We start from the raw sequence: 19,790 nt of genomic DNA on the forward strand, positions 1-19,790 counted from the left end.
GAGAAAACTGTCTCTTTTGCTGTCCCTCGACGTGACTGTATTTCCCCGTTCTATTCCTTTCCCTCTCTACCCTCACCACTCCCTTATCCTGTATTTTCAAATCTCCTCTTGTCTCTCAACCACCCTCTCCTGCCTTCCTCCATCCTCCTGCTGCCTCGAAATTTCAACTCCTCTTGGTCTCTTTCAGGCACACCTATATCCATTCCCCCCCCCGCTTGATCTTTCTCTCCCTCGTGTTGTTGTCCATCTCCCCTTGACCTCCCTTCCCGCGTCTCTTCCTCCGGGTCCTGCCCATTTCGCGCCAGTGCGAAACAACAAACGAAGTACAAGAGGAGTACAACAACGCCCCGACTCGGGCGTAATCGCGCCGATCTTCGCCCAGGAAGTGAGAAGGCAATTTGGGCGAACCGCACACCACCGGTCGAGGAAGGGGAAGGTCCGGCGGATAACGAACAGCCCTGCGGGAGGTAATTAACGGTGTTTTCCATCCCCCCCGAGTAATGTTCCTCGTTACGACGGTTCCCGCTCGTAGAGCACGCAGGACGGTCAGAGGGAGGAGAGAACTTTGTAGCTAGCAAGGAAAGGACCTCGAGTTTCTTCGACCGCGAGTCCGGCGGCGCAAGTCCGGCGGCGCACGGTGCCGGCAATCGAAACAAACCCATTCTCCTAACGCAACTAGTAAAATGCCTCTTAATCACGTGTAATAGCAAAATAATCGAAGATTAAGCTTTATTTAGATTTAGAATAACCTTTGTCTTACACATTTTATATCGATGACACAAATCGATCTCTTTGTTAAAACTTAAAGAAAGAAGATTTACAGTTGTATATTTTACAGTTTGCACATGAAAAAGTATTTCGTGATCGAAATAACTGTTACTTCTGTGATTTTAACGTTGATTAAAACTGAATAAATAATTAGTTTAGGTTTAATAGATTGAATATCATCGGGAATCAAGAGTTTAAAAAGTTATAGTTTCTCGACTTTGAGGTTTGAAATAGTAGAATGAACTTTACGATGAAGAGAAGTGAACTTTCCTTCTTCGAGCTTTATGCTTCATGCAATTTTGTTTATAAGTATATTTACGATATACCTAGAGCATATCTTGATAGAGATATTATAATTTCACATTTTTCATTGTTTTAATACAATCGTGAAAGTATCACCAATTTTATAGAAACCCTTTGTCCTTTTGTCCGCGAATGTACTTTATCTAAAGTATGTCTGTGGTTGAATAAAGGTTTATTCGCGCACAGTTCCTGACGTTTCATTGCTATGAAAGCAACCGCAGATCTTAAGGGTGTTCTAGGTCACGATGGTGCAAATTGCTCAGCCATTCATGGGTCAGTTGCCATGTATAATGGAAAACAATTTGGCACTACTAGTGTAATGATGTGATGGAGATAACAATAAATGAAGAAGTAATATTGAACGAAGAAATTTTAATTTTGAATATAAAAAGTTTTGATATTTGCCATTATGTATTTAAAAAAAAGTAATTGTGTTGAAAATTGCAGAAAAAATGTACGTATACGAAAGATAAAATAGAAAAATATTTTTTTTATTTCAAACGCGTAGTAAATTAAAAAAAATTTTTTAAAATTGTAAAGAGAAAATATCTTTGCATCTGTATTATATTATATTGTTTTGTTTGTACTTTATTTTGTAATATCATATTGTAAATACCGAGATGTGGTGCCTTTCGACGAATTAGAATTTTTTTTTTGTAATTTTGACTTTAACAAGATTAGTATATTCATCTGGATGAAATTATTAGCGACGCTTTCGCGAAGCGCCGAAGATTTGCCCGATTTCGTAGGCCGCTTATTCTTTCTCGAGTCGAGACAACGAGGGTCCTTTTTGTGGATGACGTTAGAAGGGATGGTCACACGAATGCACCGCGCCGCGCCGTCTTTACACGTGCACCACCTTACGTGTACACGCATATACGTGCATGCACACGCGGACACAGACGACATACACGCGCACGTATAGCGCGGGCGACTGCGGCGGAACGCGGCCAGAGAGTTGCCTCGCCGGTAAATAATGCAGGCCGGGGTAATGGCGCTATCTCTGCGCATCTTTTATTAAACGTTCGCTTCGCCGTCCTTCCGCCCCGCGTACTCCCGCGTGCCTATCCTGCGCTTGCCCCCTGCTTCCCGTTGCCAACATCGCGTCCTACTCTCCGCGTGCCACCCACCTATATATCCCACCCTGAACCTGCTCCCCGGCACGGCCGGGTTACTGCCACCCTGACTGCTCTCTTCTTGGCGGATTCGGGATAGGGGCGGGGGTTGACCGACCGTGCGATCCACGCCATACCTCATTGTTCCGTGGAGCGAGCTCCGCCGAGACTGTTGACGATGACTGTTCTTCTCAGGGTCCATGACGTGCATTCCTCGCTTTTAAAGTCGGATCAACGGAGATCCTCGTTGATACTCAATTAACCGTCATATGATAGAAAGCACCGTGTAAATTTTCTTGATAGTGTCTTTGTAATTATGAGGCAATTATAATATGACGATAAAAATCGCGCGTGATGATGAATAAGACAGATCAAATTCAATAGTTGGTTATACTTGTTTAATTTCCGTGTGTCGAGCAAGTCATAAATTTTGTAATAAAATTTGCTCTATATATTTATGTAAGAAATAATAAAAATGTTAAAGAATCGTTTATTTTTATACTAAATGTAGAATTGTTGTTGCAAAGAAAATAAGAAGTTGAGGTACATGTCTATCTTTTTTAACGCGTACGAAATAGTTCTTTAAAATGTCTCTTTAGAAATTTTTATAATCTGTTTTTGAATTTAATGATTTTTTTTCTATTTATTGAACACAAGTTGTATGTATATACAATTCAATCTGATTGCAAGATTGTATTTTTTTTTTTACATATTGGATTTACTTGACATGTTTGCGTATAATCGAGCGACGTCGATAAAGCGACGGAATTATTAAGCACTCCGGTGAATATCATTTTATATTTTAACCGTCACTCGAATCGTTGAAATTTAATCGCTCGTGGAGACACGCATAGGTCGGTATCCGATTTGAAGCGCAATCCACTCGAGCGTGGAAGCCCGGAGGGTTGCGCTACTGATTTTCGTGGCGGTGCTGATTTCAATTAGCATTATTATTAGGGCCGCCTCGTCGACAAGGAGCGTTGGATGTTGTCGACGTCGACGTCGACGTCGTCGTCGTCGTCGTCGTCGTCGTCGTCGTCGTCGTCGTCGTCGTCGTCGTCGTCGTCGTCGTCGTTGTCGTCGTCGCCGTCGCCGTCCTTGTCGTCCTTTCGTCCATTCGCAAGTTGTTCTGAACGCGCAGGTCTCTCACACGCATACACACGTACGGGACCAGGGACCACCCCGAGCGACTGACGCTTTGCTAGGGGGTGTTTGAAAGCGGTGAAATCAATGCCTCTGTTTGCACTGTTGAGGTCGAACCGAATTCCGTTCCTGCCTGCACCTATACACTCACACGCACTCGCTTCGCACGTGCTGACGAGTACGCGCGGCAACTCTCTCGTCTACTCACCGTCAAATAAAGCGGAATAATGTACGTGTGCTTCGGTGTATTATATGCGACGTTAATTATCATAATCACTTATTGGATTTTGCCTCGACTGAATTGGTGCCTCTTAAGAGAGTCTGGAATGCTGACGGTTAATCGAATAATTCTGGATAGCGATTCTCTTTCTTTTCATTTCACTGATGTCACAGTACCGTCCATATAATGCAAATAATGAAGGAGGATTTAGCTAATTACTTTCACTAATTGATATGGATGCTTTTAACGTTAAGAATAATTAAAGTCACATATAATTAAAGTAAATTATAAACATAGCTAGATTATTAACCGACGTTCTTTATAAACATTTTAATAAGTATTAATATCCTTTTCATTATAATCCTTCAAATAAAGTAGAATTATTTCGGCTATTGAAAGGTATAAGGAGATTGCAGTTTTATTATTACATATATTTACTTACAATTAGAGTATTCTAAACATACTTATTTTCATAGTTTGTTTAAAAAATTTGAAATCAATTTTTTCTAGAAAAAATTTAACTAGAAAAAATTTTTTTTCACATTTCTTTGTTTATTCGGATTATCAGTATTTAAAAATAAAAATTAAATAAAAATACTGCTAAAAGAGATAGAGGATAATTTGGCTGTAACAAGTGTAACGTGAAGGCAAATCGATGATTAACGATGCGCGAAAAGGCGAGTTGGCGAGCTGATAATCGTCGATCTTCCCTGACGCGCGTACATACGTTATAACCGTGATACCTCGAACAATCGAGAGACGTTGGCAGTGACGATGGTAGAAAACAAAGTAACGGAGACTGAACAAGGAAAGAGAGAAGTGCGGACGTGAAAGATAACGGCTCACCGCCGATCGATTGATCCGCCGAGGCTTTTGTTCGTCTACGCGGCCTGTGCTATCCGATTTAACTACGGATACTTGGTGGAAGGAGGCGTATCGAGGCGTCCCGGTAAGAAGCGGCTTTTATCTCCCGGTTAAGCTAAAGTGCATGAAAGCGCCGCGCGAAAGTTGGAGGAGGGAGATCTTAAGCGTGCAGACGTACGCTCGTAAGTACCACATAAAAAGTCAGCGCAAGTATAGGGTAAAGATAATATGCAATAGAGGTTTATTTTTTTAAGAAAGCGCTCAGGTGGCAATTACTGGAAGGTTGTTGCAATCGTTGCAAAATGTGTTATAATGAACAGTGAACCTTGTACAACAATGGCTTTCTTCTATGTTTACAAATGCTTATTTAGTTTTGCTCCTGGAGATATCACAGCATTGTCTTAGTCATGTTCCCACAAGCTCCAAGTAAATTCTTTAATGTGTATATTTCATAAAGAAATTTACTTTAGATTATCCAGGAACTCAATGATTATAAAAAAAATGTATATTCAATATTTTTGTACTTAATAAAAAATATGAAGTATACGAATGATTGTAAAACCTGAAGCTTCAAAGAAACAGAATGCTGCATAGTTTGTAATGTGATTAATTAAAAAAAAAACGAAAACAGAATTACTAGAATGCCAAAAACAATTAAAAATGCAAATATGAGAAAATGTAATTCACAAAAGACGACATATTAATTTTTGATTTATTAGAAATTTACTGAATATCATTGCACGCATTTTGCGAATGTCAGCAATTCAATGTCTGAAAAAATCGTAATCAATCCCATCACGATGATATTTTCCTCGTTTTGACAGCGACGGCGACGGCGACGGCGACGGGGAGGGGACGAGAAGTATAGAGAAATACCGCAGGGGATAATGCGCGATTAAACGCTCGTACAAATACGCGTTTATGCGCGTGGGGTAGGCAGTAGCGAATCTCGGCGTATTCGCAGACATGGCTGCGACAGCTATTGAACTATTACACGCTTAACTGGAATGGTCTGACTGCAGTGGCGTGCCTTGCTGCTCTCGGTGCGTGCGGTGTCACGACCTCAAGCGAGTAATCCCTATACGAATCCGAGAACACAGAACGGTACAACTCTGTTTAACCCGTCAACGTTCGCGCTACGAGAGCGCAGCTCGGCTCAGTCTAAAGTTATTTCTCTATACAGTGTATCGCGCGCATTAACACGTCCGGTTTACTAAAATATATATTCTCTAGAATAATCCATGAAATACAAGTGTTCATAGTACGAAAGAATAAAAAGATTTTGTTCTACTATTATTTTTCAAATTATTTTCACCTTGATAGAATTCTAATTAAAATATTGCTGAATAATTCGAAAAAGATTTATTTTTGTCGCACGTGTAATTTTGCGATATCTACTAAATGGAAGTTGGTAGAGATGTTAACACGTTATACACTTGAGATATGACTGCAGCGCTCCATGCAACATTCCATAAATATTTTAGAATAATTGCAGTAACAATTAAGAGATCTCTGTAAACTGAACATGGAGTTAATTAATAGCTAGATTAAGACCGATTAAGATAATTTCCGCGACGACGTTCAAGCAGAGGAAATAAATTTGCCAGACATAACCACTTAGGAGAATAACGCTCGGTGAGCGTAACGAGCGCGGTGTTTATCATTAATTAAGTGCTTCTTACATTGACTGCGACTGCAAAGGCGAGATGAGATGGAGGGAGAGAGTCCTCTGGAAAAAAACGTCTTTCGTGGCATACAGAAACCTATAACGAAGTTACGCCACTGTCGATGTTCGAAACGTTTGGGGGCGGGGAGCGGGGGAGGGTGCGAGTGTCGCGCGGGGGTTGGTTATTTCACGGTCCACTCGTTCTACTCACACCCCTTAGAGGCGGCGGCGGCGGCGGCGGCGGTAGCGGCAGCAGCCCCTTTCCCAAATCCACCCCTAAGAATTAATTCGAGAGAATCGTCCGGCGACCGACCGACAGCCACTCCTACCTTTTCGAGCGCCCTCGGATCATCTTCTCTCCCTTCTCTCGGATCCGTCGATCTTCTTTCCCCGTTGCTCTCCTTTCGTATTCCCGTTCGCGTCGATTTAACTTCCTTCTGATTCCTGCTTCGCTAACACCGTCGTTTCGACGGAAAATCCAGCGAAAGAATCAAGATAAGAAGAATGAATGAGTACATAGAGATTCAAATTGCCTCTGGATAAAATGTATCCTTGTTGTTGCTAAGTATTGTTAATGCGCATTATATTAAAACTCTTTATCAAATCAAAATAAGTGCGAGAAATTATTTCGTAATCTGTATCAACGCTGAATAAGCGTATGGTATCTACATTTCTCATAGCTTATTACGAATCGATACTTACCTTTATTTACGTAAAACGGAGAATTATTCTTTTGAGAAGACTGAGTCATCCGGCAGGCAGGCGCGAGGCGGTCCACCAATAAAGAATTTTCGCAGTGATTAGCTTTAGCGTTTAACCAACATTTAACAAGCGTAGGAGTCATTTTGTCTTCCACTGATGTAGAGATGCTTTTATCTTCAATTCATAATTAAGACTCACATAAGCGCGCGGTCAGCTCGTCGACGACGCGTGTCGCGCAACCCGGCCCGGTAGTTTCTAATTTGAGCATCAAAGCAAGGCGCGAGCAATTTTCCGTCAATTGAACGTGGCTGCCTCTGGAAGCCGCAAACAAGGCGGCATTATACGATCGGAATTACGCGTGGAAGGCCGCGGTGCGGATTTTACCAAGACCTGTGCCTGTCAAAGAACGAGTAACCCAGAACTAGCATCCGGCCGTCTAATGGTTCACTTCGCTTAGCGCGTCTTTTCGTTCTTCTCCTCTTCGTCGTGGCGTTTCCTCTGTATTTTCCGCAAAAACGAGAACCACTTTTCTCTACCCCGAAATCAGACGAACCGCGCTATCGAGAACGACGGACGAGCGATCGCTGCTCGTTAAGAACTGATGAAAAAAAAAAACGTAAACGACGAACTGCGAGGGAGAAGGTAGGAAAGCAATTACGATCCCAAGATTCACAGAGATACAGAACAATTGGCTTTCAGCGCCGTCTTAATTGAACTTATGGTCCTCTTTCCGTAGAAACGTTGTGTTAAGAAGCTGTAAAAACCAAAGTGTCGCGAAGTTAAAAGTTATTGGATGACGACAAATTTCTATGTACCGGCGAGTGTATCACGATGAACCCAATTTGAGCGGAGTACATAATTCTTGATTTTTATTCAAATAAAACACGGAAATGATCTCTATACTTATTTTCTGCAACTCTTTCTTCGTAGCGAAGAAAAATTAATGAGATTTGAATTTTAAAATATATTCCGTTGTATTGAAATTGAACTTGCGCCGATATCGCATTGATTTCAATCCTACCTGTATGATAATCGCGCAGCGCGTTACGGCATTAGCGGATAAGATGAAATTTGTAACTTTATCCGGCAGCGAAACTATCCCATGATAAACTCGAACAAACGTGAACAATACGAGATATTGTTATAACACACGACGCCGACGGTTCGAGCGTGGTAAGCAAAATTGATCTTTATCCTTGTCGGACGTATCAGGGATTATTTGTATCTATATACACTGGATGAAGGTTTTTACGAGCGTAACGTATGATTTTTATTTTACACAGGAACGATTGCTACGTTCCGGATGTGCCTCGTTTTTGCGATCAGCACGAAACATTGCTCACTAATTTTTTTCGACAGTCATGATCATTGCATTCTCGCAAACATTCTCGCGCATTCATTTACACGCATGTACCTTACTGCTATATATATAAGAGCGTTTCTGATAAAATCTACTTCCCTTTAAGACAAGTTTCTCCCGTCGGAGAAACGGAGTATATTACAAAGATGAGAAAACGACAAGGACTCGGATGTTCGTGTTACTCTACTTTACTTGGAGAAAAGTACCAAGGTCTCTTTTTATTTTTATTGGATAAAGAACGACTTGCGTCAAAATTCCGGACAATAATATACGACTCTGTTTAATTTTTTTGACGTAAAACTCGCAAATGAGAGGCGATGACTGCGATGAGTGCAAATTGGAGAAGTGAAAGCAATCAAAACTTTTTAATGAAGTTCTGCCTTCTACCATTCCACCTTTTGTTAAATATTAGATCTATCGAAAGACGAGTGTGTACGCTTTTAAAAAGACGTCGTTCTCTTCGCTATTAGTCCGAAGCTCGGGTGTTTGGAGGAAAATACGCACGGAATTTAAATGTTTGGTCGGTGTCGCGTCGGAATGATACGCTCGTTTTTTGAACGTCACCCTACGTAAACCGATTATGCTATCGAGTCGTTCCACGTGCGCAACGGGAAGGCAAAATATAACATTGGGGCCGCTTACGCGTCCCGATCTAACAAACGAAAACATTACACCCATCGTCCAATTCAATACTTAATTAGGTTCCAACATTTTTCTCTTTAAACGTGTATATATCTAACAAAAATTACTGTCCCAACGTCAAAATATCATCCTGCATTTTGAAAACAGCATACGTCCAGAGATTGAAATTGTTATTCTTAATTTATTAATTCTTTTGTCTTTGTATATTGCGCAGTGTATATATCATATTAAACGTTTCTGTAAAAATTATGAACCTATGCTGTTTTCAAAATATGGCTAATTTGTTTCATTGTCACAAGAATACGTACTAATTAGTAAAAAAAAAAACAATCGCGATGACCAGGAGAAATGACGAATTATCGGTGAACGCGTTCGAACGTTACCAATGAGAGTCCAAGTAGGAATTTTTATGTGTTCAATATACATGAACGCGCGCAATCTGCACTCCTTCCTATCCTGGTACTTTTCTTGCCACGGCCGGAAGTACTCACACGAGCCCACCGTTTCCTTGTCGATGACTACGAAGGCGAGGACGTTGATGCAGGGTATCATCGCCGAATTCGCTACGCGTGCGGATGCGTGTGCGGATGCGGATGAGACGAGAGGGCCAGGCCGGTGGAGGAAGGCGTAGAGGTTGGCGGCGGTCCTGACGCAGTCGCAGCAGGAGTCGCCGACAGATGATGGCCGAAGAAGGTCGGACCGGTCGGCGGGTAAGGTGGGGCTGCCGGATGGTAGTACCCGGGCGGCGGCGGCACCGGCGGCGGCGGATGATGTACGTGGGCATGTGGGTGTGGATGTGTGTGCGAATGTGGCAACGCGTGCTGGTGAGGATGCGCGGCGAAGAGGAAGGCGGGCGCGTACGGCGACGGATGCGGTGGCGTCGTCGGCACGGTAGGGCTGTTTACGTCTAGACCCGGATTCTGCTTCTTCCATTTGGTCCGCCGATTCTGGAACCAGATTTTCACCTGGGTCTCGGTCAATTGAAGCTCGAGCGCCAGATTCAGACGCTCGCACACGGACAGGTATCTAGTCGTCTTGAACTTGTTCTCTAGCCTGACCAGCTGTTCATACGTGAAGGCCGTTCGCGCTCTTCTGGGTTTGCCGCTGGTATTACTATTACTTCCTCCACCTCCGCCACTACTACCACCGCCGCCGCCGCCGCCGCTGCCACCGCCGCCACCACCACTACCACCACCACCACCACCAGTGCCGTTCTGTCCGTTTTGACCTTGACCCTGACAGTTTTGTACCTGAGCGCCACTTGACGATGTAGACGACGACGACGAGGATTGTCGCTTCTTGCAGTTCGTCGTGGTTGTGTTGGTGCCGCCGCTGGTTGTATTTTCCCGTCCGACGCTGCCAGAGTCCTGATCCACGACTCGCATTTCAATCTCCTCGTCTTCCTCCTCCTCCTCGACGTCTTCCTCCATTTCCTCCATGATGGTGTCCGGTGTACCTTCCTCATCTTCCTGGCCGCTGCCGCAGGCAAACTCACCCCGCGAGTCACCGTCTGAAAATAATAACCGCGGGATCACTTCTATGTTAGGTAGACGAGAGGTAACCATGAAGGGAGAAGTGATGATACGGGATTGGTGTCGGATGACGAGGATTGATTATACGAGGGGCGAAATTGCGGCGTGGACATTGAATTTTCCATTGTTTCAGGTGATTCTTACAGATTTACCAGAAATTCATTTCACTCGCTACACATGGAGAGACATTTCTTTAATTTACTTTCTTTCCTTAAAAGAAAGAAATAAGAATTTAGTTTATACAAATATCTCGATTTTAAAATCACGAAAGATATAGACGTGAAGAAATGAAACGAAACACGTAACGCATACTTTCAAATTAGATTTCTAGTAGATATATACACTGTATACATAATATGTAGATAGGATAGGTTGATATAATTTGTAATAGCTTTTACCTATAGTTCAAATGTTAGCTATTAATAACTGATTAATGAGCCGCATACACTCGTGAGCATGCATTAGCGAGCAATGTTTAACCGTATTTTTATTCGCGATTCCGAGACGATTCATCACGAGAAAATCTCGATTCTCTTGTATCTCGCAAAAGAGCCGCGTTGCGTAGTCGAGTCGCCGATCGAGCTTGCGAGAACGGAACGATTTGAGCGCGAATCAGAGAGGAACAGAGAAAAGCGAGGACGGAGAAAGAGAGAAAGAGAGAAACGGCCAATCGTTCGCTCAATGAGAGAGGAGATTGGAGATTCAATCAGCACGCAGATGTCCCGGGGACAGATATTCCCTGGCTCTGGTCCGTGGGGGTTGGGGTGCCCCTGGGATACCGCGGGTGGGGATAGCCCGCCGAACAAAACCAGAGAGACAGAGAGAAAGAGAGAAAAAGAGAAAAAGATGGAAAGAGAATGACATAGAGAAGATAGACGGAAAGTGACGAGGATGGTACGTTGAAGGCAGTAAGAGAGGTAGAGAAAGATGGAGTAAGCAAGACACAGACCGAGAGAGAGAGAGAGAGAGAGAGAGGGGGAGGGAGGGAGACAGTGGGACTTTATCCGAATTGGCGTGGCTCGTGGCCCATAGCCTACAGCCTAGCACAGTGCCTGTGGGGGTTGGAAGTCCGTAGGGGGCGACGGATCGAGAAGGTTTACGCCGTAATGGGATTTGTATCTCGTTAACGCGCGATCGTTCTTGCCCCGTCGTACAGGCCGCCAAGCGGCTACCTTTTCCCATCTCCCTGTCTCTCTCCCCGATTCTCTTTGGCCTTCTTCCGCGTCTATATCGTTCTCATATAACCTAGCGGTTCCCACATCGAGATATACCTGGCCGGCGTCGATTGATTGCGTCTAATTGAATTGCGTAATTTATATTGTTTCTCCTTCTTCTCACTTTGTCGCTCGTCCGTTTGCTTCACCGAGGATTCTGTTCTGTTTTGTCAGTCGAAACACTTTGTGATCTTTGATAATGTTAGGTACGTATAGATTAATGCTTCTTTACAAAGTCTCTCTCTCTCTCTCTTTCCTTTTTTCTGTCAGTATATTCTATATTTAACACAAAACAATTTCAATTATTCACGTAATTTTTTCCAAGCTAATAATAACTTTTTTTTAATACAACTTTTTTTAATGCAACTTAAAAATGTATTAGATTTTTAAAGAAATTTGAAAAGAATATAATTAGATGGAAATACATATCCAAAATATGTGTGAAAAATAATTAATTAATCAACTGTCGCGGTTTTGATTTAGTTTAAATGTAATTCATGCTTAATTATTTCCACGTTAGATTTAATAAAAATACTAGTACTTGCAAAATGTCGTGAATTAAACTTTGTCTTGAAATGTGTAATGTATAATATATTTGTTAGCACAGATCTGAAAGAATAATGAAACTGTTTTGTTGTGTTAAAAAGAAATCACGTCATTATCACGTCATTTCATCGCCTAGTATGACAGCTGCAGCTGCGACGTGAAATTAATTGAGTTCATTAAGGAATTAACGATTGCAGATCGCGTTTCTGTCATTGCATTTTTATGGCGGTAGAATCACCGGCTGGAGGACCATTCATATCGTTTAGATCTTCTTCATTAACCACGATCAGGCGGGTTATGTGCGAGCGAAGCGATCGGGGATGTATGCCAAGTCCCTAAGGGACATGTTAAGGGTACACAAGGGGGAATCGATCGTAGCATGCTACGACAAAGCAGCAGACACGGGAATACTTATCTCATTTCGGTTTTCCTCATTAAACACAATGACAGTGTTTAACGACAAGTGGCACGATTGGGAAATACGCGATAAACAAGATCTCTAACAGTTCCTGCGTTGTTTGCGCCAATGAATTTTGTAGCAGATTCCTAATATATTGTAATAATATATAGTTGATGGTTGAACATCGTAATGTATAATTACGATGACATTGCTGTCACATGGTAATGCAAATATGTAATAATAGGATCTGTCAGATCTAGGGTCGAGTAAAGAGATGTAATTAATCCCACTCATATATAAACTTTCATACAGAGATACTTTCATTCATGATAACGAATGTAGCAGCTGCGAAAAGCGATATGCGAATTGGGATTTTTCGAAGCGTATGTAAGATAATTATAAATTTCGTCGAAATCTACCGGAAGATCCCGGATCATGAACGCAATGCTCGGAGGGGTGACTTTCGTGGATGCGACAACTAGGAGGGGTAAGGAAAGGGAGAACACTAGCGAGAGAGAGAGAGAGAGAAGTCATTGTGATGCAGAAGAGCCAATTTTCTGGGCGGCTTGGCGCGATGCGGTGCGATACGGCGCGATGCTGCGCGATTATCATAACAACCGACGATATTATTCCATGCGGCGGATCCGTGCGGTGGGGGTGGCGTAGAGATCTCGGTGGCGGCAGTCGAAACGGATTGGCTTGGGTCTGATGCACTTTTAATGGGAACCGGCGACCATCTCGGTAAGATGGATGAGCCGACAATCGTGTAATCTCGATTTCGACGGCTGCGATCGATCCATCGCGCGCGTTTTCCCGCGCGTCCTTTTTTCACCCTCCTCTTTCCGTTTTCTTTTTTTTTTCCCGGTTTGCGCTCCTTTGACGACAAAAATACCCTCAGCCTATGCCAGTGACGGGAGACGCCACGGCGCGGCGCGGCGGCGGGCTGCTGGACGACCGTCCATCGAGATGCTGATTTCGCAAGCACCCGGCGTCCCGTATCGGGATAAAGGAACGACGATGAGGGGTTCAAGGACTGGTTAACGCAGATTAGCGGAGCAATTTGTCACGCTCCGACAGGCCGCCGCCGCCGTCGCCGCTGCCGCCCGGTCGCTACCCCTGCCCACCTCCGTCGTCGCCGCTTCTGCCTCGCTTCACCCCTTCTTCGGGACGCTTCTTCCGTCCCTTATCGGTTTGCAGGACTACTTCTCTCGTCTGCCCGCCAGACTCCATTAAATTCGAAAGTCAACTGTGAAATTGGGATCCTTCGCGGCAAACGGTCACCGAACTCGTCCAATCCACCAGTGAAAAATTTCTCTCATCATTACAAAGTCAAGGTACGATAAAAACCAGTTTGTAATGTCGATGAAATTGGAATCAACTTAATTGTTTACATATGGCTCGCTGACACGATGATTTGGCGAATTCTTATATAACGAAACGACACAAGTGGTTGAAATTTTTAACATAGAATAAAATATACATGTACATCCGCATGTGTAAATCAAACTATTTTTATTGATTGTAATATTGCAATTATCAATCAATTTTATAAGATATATAAGGCAATAAGACCTCTTTTTTAGAAATATAGATTATCCGCAAAAATATTATGGAGAAGTGTTTTCAATATTAATTATTCTTTTATATCAGTAAAAAGTGTAGAAAAATGTTAATATATGTATAATTTAACCTTTAATATGTATATTGTAATAACATCTCTCTCTCTCTCTCTTTCTACTTTACTAAAACTATTACAAGTTACATTAGTATTATATTCTCTCATATGTGAATTGACACTTATCGCATTGTGGTACCCTAAAGTTTATACGTATCGCTCTGTAGTCGTACTAACGTTATCGAGAATGACATTAACGAGATACTGGAAGAGTTTCATTCTCGCGTTTCGAGTGAAATGTCCCTAAGTGTCGTCACTTTTGCCGGAATCTTCGTGTATCGTCGTACACGTAAATAGCTCGACAGCTCCCAAAATTGCACGATCGTCGGAGAAGAAGTCCTCCTTCTAGCGTCTAAAGTTAGAATGAGGAAGAAGCAAGAGAGGACCAGTGAAGCATCAAGGGGGCTAAGACACAGTCGTCGGTCGCGAAAAAATATCGCTCGAGTGATCGCGTAAAACTTTAAGAAGACAGTGGTGTGGGAGCACAAATTTTTTTTTCATTTACAAATAATCGAACGAATAATATCGTGTAATGGAATGAAGATTAATCATCTCCCGTGAAGATTAATTTTCGAGATAATTTACGATTATTCCTTTTTCGTATTATAAAAAGAGTAAGAGTGTAAACATTTCTCTTACGCAATGATTAATTGTTTTATTTTGTGAATAGTTTTATTTACTTTTATATACTTTTTAACGATTGTATGATAAATTCGCAAGTGTATTGATTTACTAAAAAAACATTATATACTATCATTTTGCAATAAGTATTGGAATAGTGTAATAGAAAGGCTTTGAAATGAAAATCAAAAAGATTAAGTAGAGTGAAAAAAAGATGACTCGAATTTACCGAACGACTTTCTCTCTCTCTCTCTTTTTCTGTTTCAACCAATTAAATCCTGAGTGAAATGTGCCGCTTAAGACATCACGCGTTCGGTTATTCTTAGTTCATTTGCCGAGATGGCCACGGTGCGTTTCGGCCGCGTGACGCAGACGTTGCGTCGGCTCTCCCTAATCGAGAATGCTAATCGGGCGGTCCAGGAAGTATCGCGCGAAGATAACAAAAGACGAAAGCAGTTATTCACCTTCGTGCACGCTGCCGGCGCGCCGGTGTCGGCGATGCTGCATACGATTATGGACGACGCGGCCACCGGTAAACTTGTTCGGATCGAGAATATTCTCGACGGAGAATGCGAGGCACCGCTTGTTATTCGTCTGCACCGTGCTGGTGGCGGTCGTGGTAATGCTACCTGTCGATGTGCCGGTGGTGGTGCGCGCCACGCCACCGGAAGTACACACCGTCATGACGGCCGAGCCGGTAGCGCCGTGTCCGGATATATACACTGGGGTTCCGTGGCCGGCAGGCCCGTGGCCACCACTTTGTACACAGGTAAAAGAATGTACGCGGTTGGCGAACGGATGTACGAATTGCTCCGACGTGACGCCCCTCGACGAGGGCGCCGTGAGATCCACCGGGCTGCTGGGGTTACTCTCGTCGGCATCCTCCCGACACACGTCAACCTCGATGTCCCCGTCCTCGTGGTAGCTGCCGTTTCGATGCCCTTCGGGCTGACTCTCTTCCTCCTCCTCTTCTTCCTGCTCCTCGTCCTCCTCGTCGTCCACGACGACGTTTCTCCTGCTCGAGGCGTTTCGCTCGTCTTCGGCCTCATCCTCCTCCTCGTCATCCTGCTCTTCCTCCTCCTCGTCGTTCGGCCTCTTTTCCCTGATCTGCGAATCTGTCTCGCGATACTGATCCTTCTCGACGGCAGTGACGGAGGATCGCAGGATCGCAGGTGGGCTCGACGACTGTTGTTGCCGTATGCTGTCGTATCTTGGAAAAGATTCGCTGGTGCGTACGAGTAGAACGGGTCTTCTATCCTGCGGCGGTAGCGACAGACCGGCACGCATATCTGCTTCCTCTCGCTGCAGGACGACCGGTCCTAGAGGCGACACGGTCCTGCTTTCCTGCATCCTCCACATTACCCACTGATAAAAAGACGCGCGATCTTCCTTTATCTAGTCTCGCGTCCTTTCATCCTCGCTTCCGAAAATTACTCGCGCGAGCGCAACGATCACTCTAATCGGCGAACTTCACTTTTCGGCAAACCGACTCGACCGTGGATCGGTCGCGTCAACGCAAATTCATTATACGCGCGCGGTAACACTTTCCTTTTCTCGAACTTGTCACTAATCCTGACCCACGGCCCAGGGTCAATCTTCTCGGGGCACTAGTTTGTCAGATTCGTCGCGCAACAGTGAAACAATTGACGAACGTACGACATGGATTCGATCGCATGGCCAACCAATTAAGTTGCACTTTCCGAGAGTAGAGCGACGGCGACGGTTCGCGTCAATCGCGGCGTCAGGCAATTGATGGATTTAGGATATCCCTCGCGGCATGGACGCGCGATTAGCAATGTCTTTGGTGGCTCAACGCGGCGCGCGTACCGTGGCAGCTACTCTCTCGAGTCCCGCGTAGAGCCATGGTGGCAGAATCGGTGGTATATCGGCGTATTATTAGCGCCGAGGAGAGAGCCGCCGCGCCGCGCGAAGAACGGTGGCACCGTGGAACGTCCAAGTGGAACGACGAAAGCGGGGGTTTGTTCCGCCTCGATGGGGCGTGGTTAACCCCGCTCGTACTATCCGAAAAGCTCCCGTCAGCCGCCAATGGGCGTGCCGGACGGTTTTCCGCTAGGGGTTGCGCGCACACACGTGCTTTAACACGCTCGTAACCAAGAACCCAGACCGCACCGCGAAGCCGGCGGCGCGCGGCGCGGCGCGGCGCGGCCTCTGTGTTAGTCGCCCGCGCATCGTTGCATATACTTATACATACACATATACACACAATCGCACATGCACGAGGGTGGTTAACGATACGCGAGTCACGAGCGCGTCGCAGCCCTGAATGGACGAGGCACGAACACGCGGACGAGTCGCGCGTGCAGACGTTTCGCGGTGAGCTTTCGTCAGATACTCGGCTGTGTACACACAAGTACCCCGCTTCCATCACCCCCCCCCCCCCTCATCACCCTCTTGTTTGCCCGCGTGTCTCTCCGCCCCTTTCCGTCCGCGATCGGACCGACTCTCTCTCTAAAGTGGTTTGTCTTTGATTTAACCACCATAGCGACTCCGTCGAGCGGCGCTGATGAAGAAACACCTTTTCCTCCGAACCCACGCGAGCGGCGCGGCGCGACGCAACGCGGCGTTGGGGCATCATTCGTAGCGCTCGCGAAGGAAGGAAGGAAGGAAGGAAGGAAGGACGGAAGGAAGGACGGAAGGAAGGACGGAAGGAAGGAAGGAAGGAAGGAAGGAAGGCAGAACGTGTGGAGGAATTGCGTGCTCGCCGCGTGTATACGCGTTCGCGAAACGCTCGGTGGGTTTGGCGATCATCGTTGGTGTATTGTCGGCGGTGGGGGCGGCGCATCGCGGCCTCTTCAACGGTTGTGTATAGCGATCTCCCTGTATACAGGGTGGAGAGTATAATCGCGGTACACACGGGCCGCGTAGCTATCTCCCTTTCTCTCTCCTCGACTCTCTTGCGAACGTGTGGGAGGTAGAAGGGGGAGAGGTGGGAAAGGGACGGGGAGGCGAGTTGTGGATGGTACTAGCGATCAAATCAGAACCAACACACAACGGCCAAACGACCGACCGACCGACCGACGAACGGACGGACCGATGTGAGAGCTTGGTGCTGGTGCCGCTATCGCTCCGCTCTTAACTCCGGTGCACGGATATTGTTTACCTGACCATTTAGGTAATTGCTGGCCTACCGCCCTGTCAGCCAATCGAACGTAACCGGCGGATGTGTCTCTCCCATCTACCGATCTTCCTCTCTCGTCGACTCCCTCGCTCTCGTGATCTTCAGCTCTCCTCGTTTCTCTCTGTTCTCTCTCTGCTCTCTCTTTCTCTTTCGCTCCTCTTCTCTTCCGTCTCTCTCGTTTGCTCTTCTGTGCTACCCCGCCGACCCCTCGATCATCATCGAATTAGCTTTGGACCAATTGTTCGGCGAGACTAACGCCGTTATTGTCACGGTGATCGATTCTTTCCAGGAAATTGACGAGATTGGAAAGATACATACGTTTTGCCGGAAGATTGTGGCAGTGGAGCGTTTTGACAGTTTTAATGATTGCTGTTGTATTGTTCCGGTGCTCCATTCGATGATAAATGGTCGACCAATATAATGTAGCGAACTCTAAGCGTTTCATGCGCGAGCGGATTTTGTTGGCGCGACATTAAAAATGCGATTGAGCTTGGAATAGTTTTATGAATGATCCGTACGCCGCGTTTGCGAACGTGAATACATTCCGTCCTACTGAAATTATGACCATGATCACGTTGGATGACAAATTGGATTAAGCGTGCCTCGACTAATTCTCAATTGTACCGTCTCATTATTTGGTTAGCGCTCGAGCGAAGTAACGGCGCGGTAGTTGAGCCGCGCGAGAAGGTATCGCGGTGTTATCACGTTCCGCGAAAACTAATTATCGCGGGTGCCGTAGTTAATGCGATAATAGACCTTTTATTCATCAAGTCCAACCGTTTTGTTAGCCGCGTACATTATATACGTACCGCAGCTTGTTCTGCACATACGGGCACCCTAGAAGAGTGCCTCTATATTCTTTTCATTTATATATTCTCCGAGCAGGTTTTAAGTAATTTTCTTTTCAAGAAAAAAATTTTTATTATCTTTCTTTTTCAGCTTTAAATATTTTATTAAATATTTTTATAGATTATTCTCTAATGATAATTCCATTAAAGTAAAATTCAAAAAGTCACTGTTCTCATTTGTACGCTTGAAGCATTACCTATTCGTTCAGACGTGTTAAATCGTCAAGCTCTGTACGTAACCGGTCGAAATTAATGAAAAAATCTGCAGCTGAAAGAACCAGAGACAATTTTGGAACATCCCTTGCACTCTCGGTTTCAAGAAAAGGTAGAAATACGCTCTTCTCATTCCATCTTGTCACGTAAACGGACGAACGTAATAATTCACTGCGTGTCCCTGTCTACAAAAATATCGCTTTCGCGACGCTCGTTCTTGAAAATGTCATTCTAAACTTAATGTCAATTATCCGCAAACAAATGAGCGCGGTTTTACTCGCGTCTGTTAAGGACGATTTAGTCGACGTCGCTCGCGTCGGTTGCGACACTAATCTTTGTTCGTTATCTTGTCTTGTCTTTTTTTATTATAATTACGATTGCACAATTACGATGGAGAAAAATCTAACGAGCAACGGTTTTAACTTTATTTTTCTCAATTTTTGCGATAGAGATATCGTAAATTTAGACAAAAATTTGATGCTCCTTCTATGTTTCATATACATTTTGCAAATCAATATTTTAATTGCTGCAAGAGATAAAAAATTAATATACTTGGTAAGCGTCACGTACGATGGATCGAGGTCATTTACGGTGCATTCCGTATGCATGCGCTGTTTGCCACTCGATTTGTAGTACGCCAAAACTTAATTAATAATTCAGGACGTTAATGTAACGCACATCAACGTACCGCCCTCCAGGTGGCCTAAGTGCCGTTGCTCGTCTCTGCGAGAAGCGGTTAAACGTAACGTGTAAAATGTAGACGAATGATCGCGCGCATTGATCGACGTTATACCCTTGATGACGATCGCAGCGAGATCC

The 19,790-nt window shown here is 44.6% G+C and overlaps 1 protein-coding gene and 1 long non-coding RNA gene across 2 annotated transcripts in view; one reads left to right on the forward strand and one right to left on the reverse strand.

Annotated features, from left to right (window-relative positions):
* The window catches only part of LOC113004086, a 42,642-nt gene that overhangs the window by 6,670 nt on the left and 16,182 nt on the right, over positions 1 to 19,790 (forward strand). The gene's annotated exons all lie outside the window — the stretch shown is intronic.
* LOC105198802 (homeobox protein invected) lies at positions 8,021 to 16,689 on the reverse strand. The gene is made up of 2 exons (XM_011165641.3): positions 15,236 to 16,689; positions 8,021 to 10,293 (listed from the first exon to the last, which is right to left on the reverse strand). Exons 1-2 carry the CDS (start codon positions 16,128 to 16,130, stop codon positions 9,347 to 9,349), a joined length of 1,842 nt encoding a protein of 613 aa, XP_011163943.1. The 5' UTR covers positions 16,131 to 16,689; the 3' UTR covers positions 8,021 to 9,346.

The sequence above is a fragment of the Solenopsis invicta genome, chromosome 11 (assembly GCF_016802725.1).
Source record: "Solenopsis invicta isolate M01_SB chromosome 11, UNIL_Sinv_3.0, whole genome shotgun sequence".
Classification (NCBI taxonomy): Eukaryota; Metazoa; Arthropoda; class Insecta; order Hymenoptera; family Formicidae; genus Solenopsis; species Solenopsis invicta.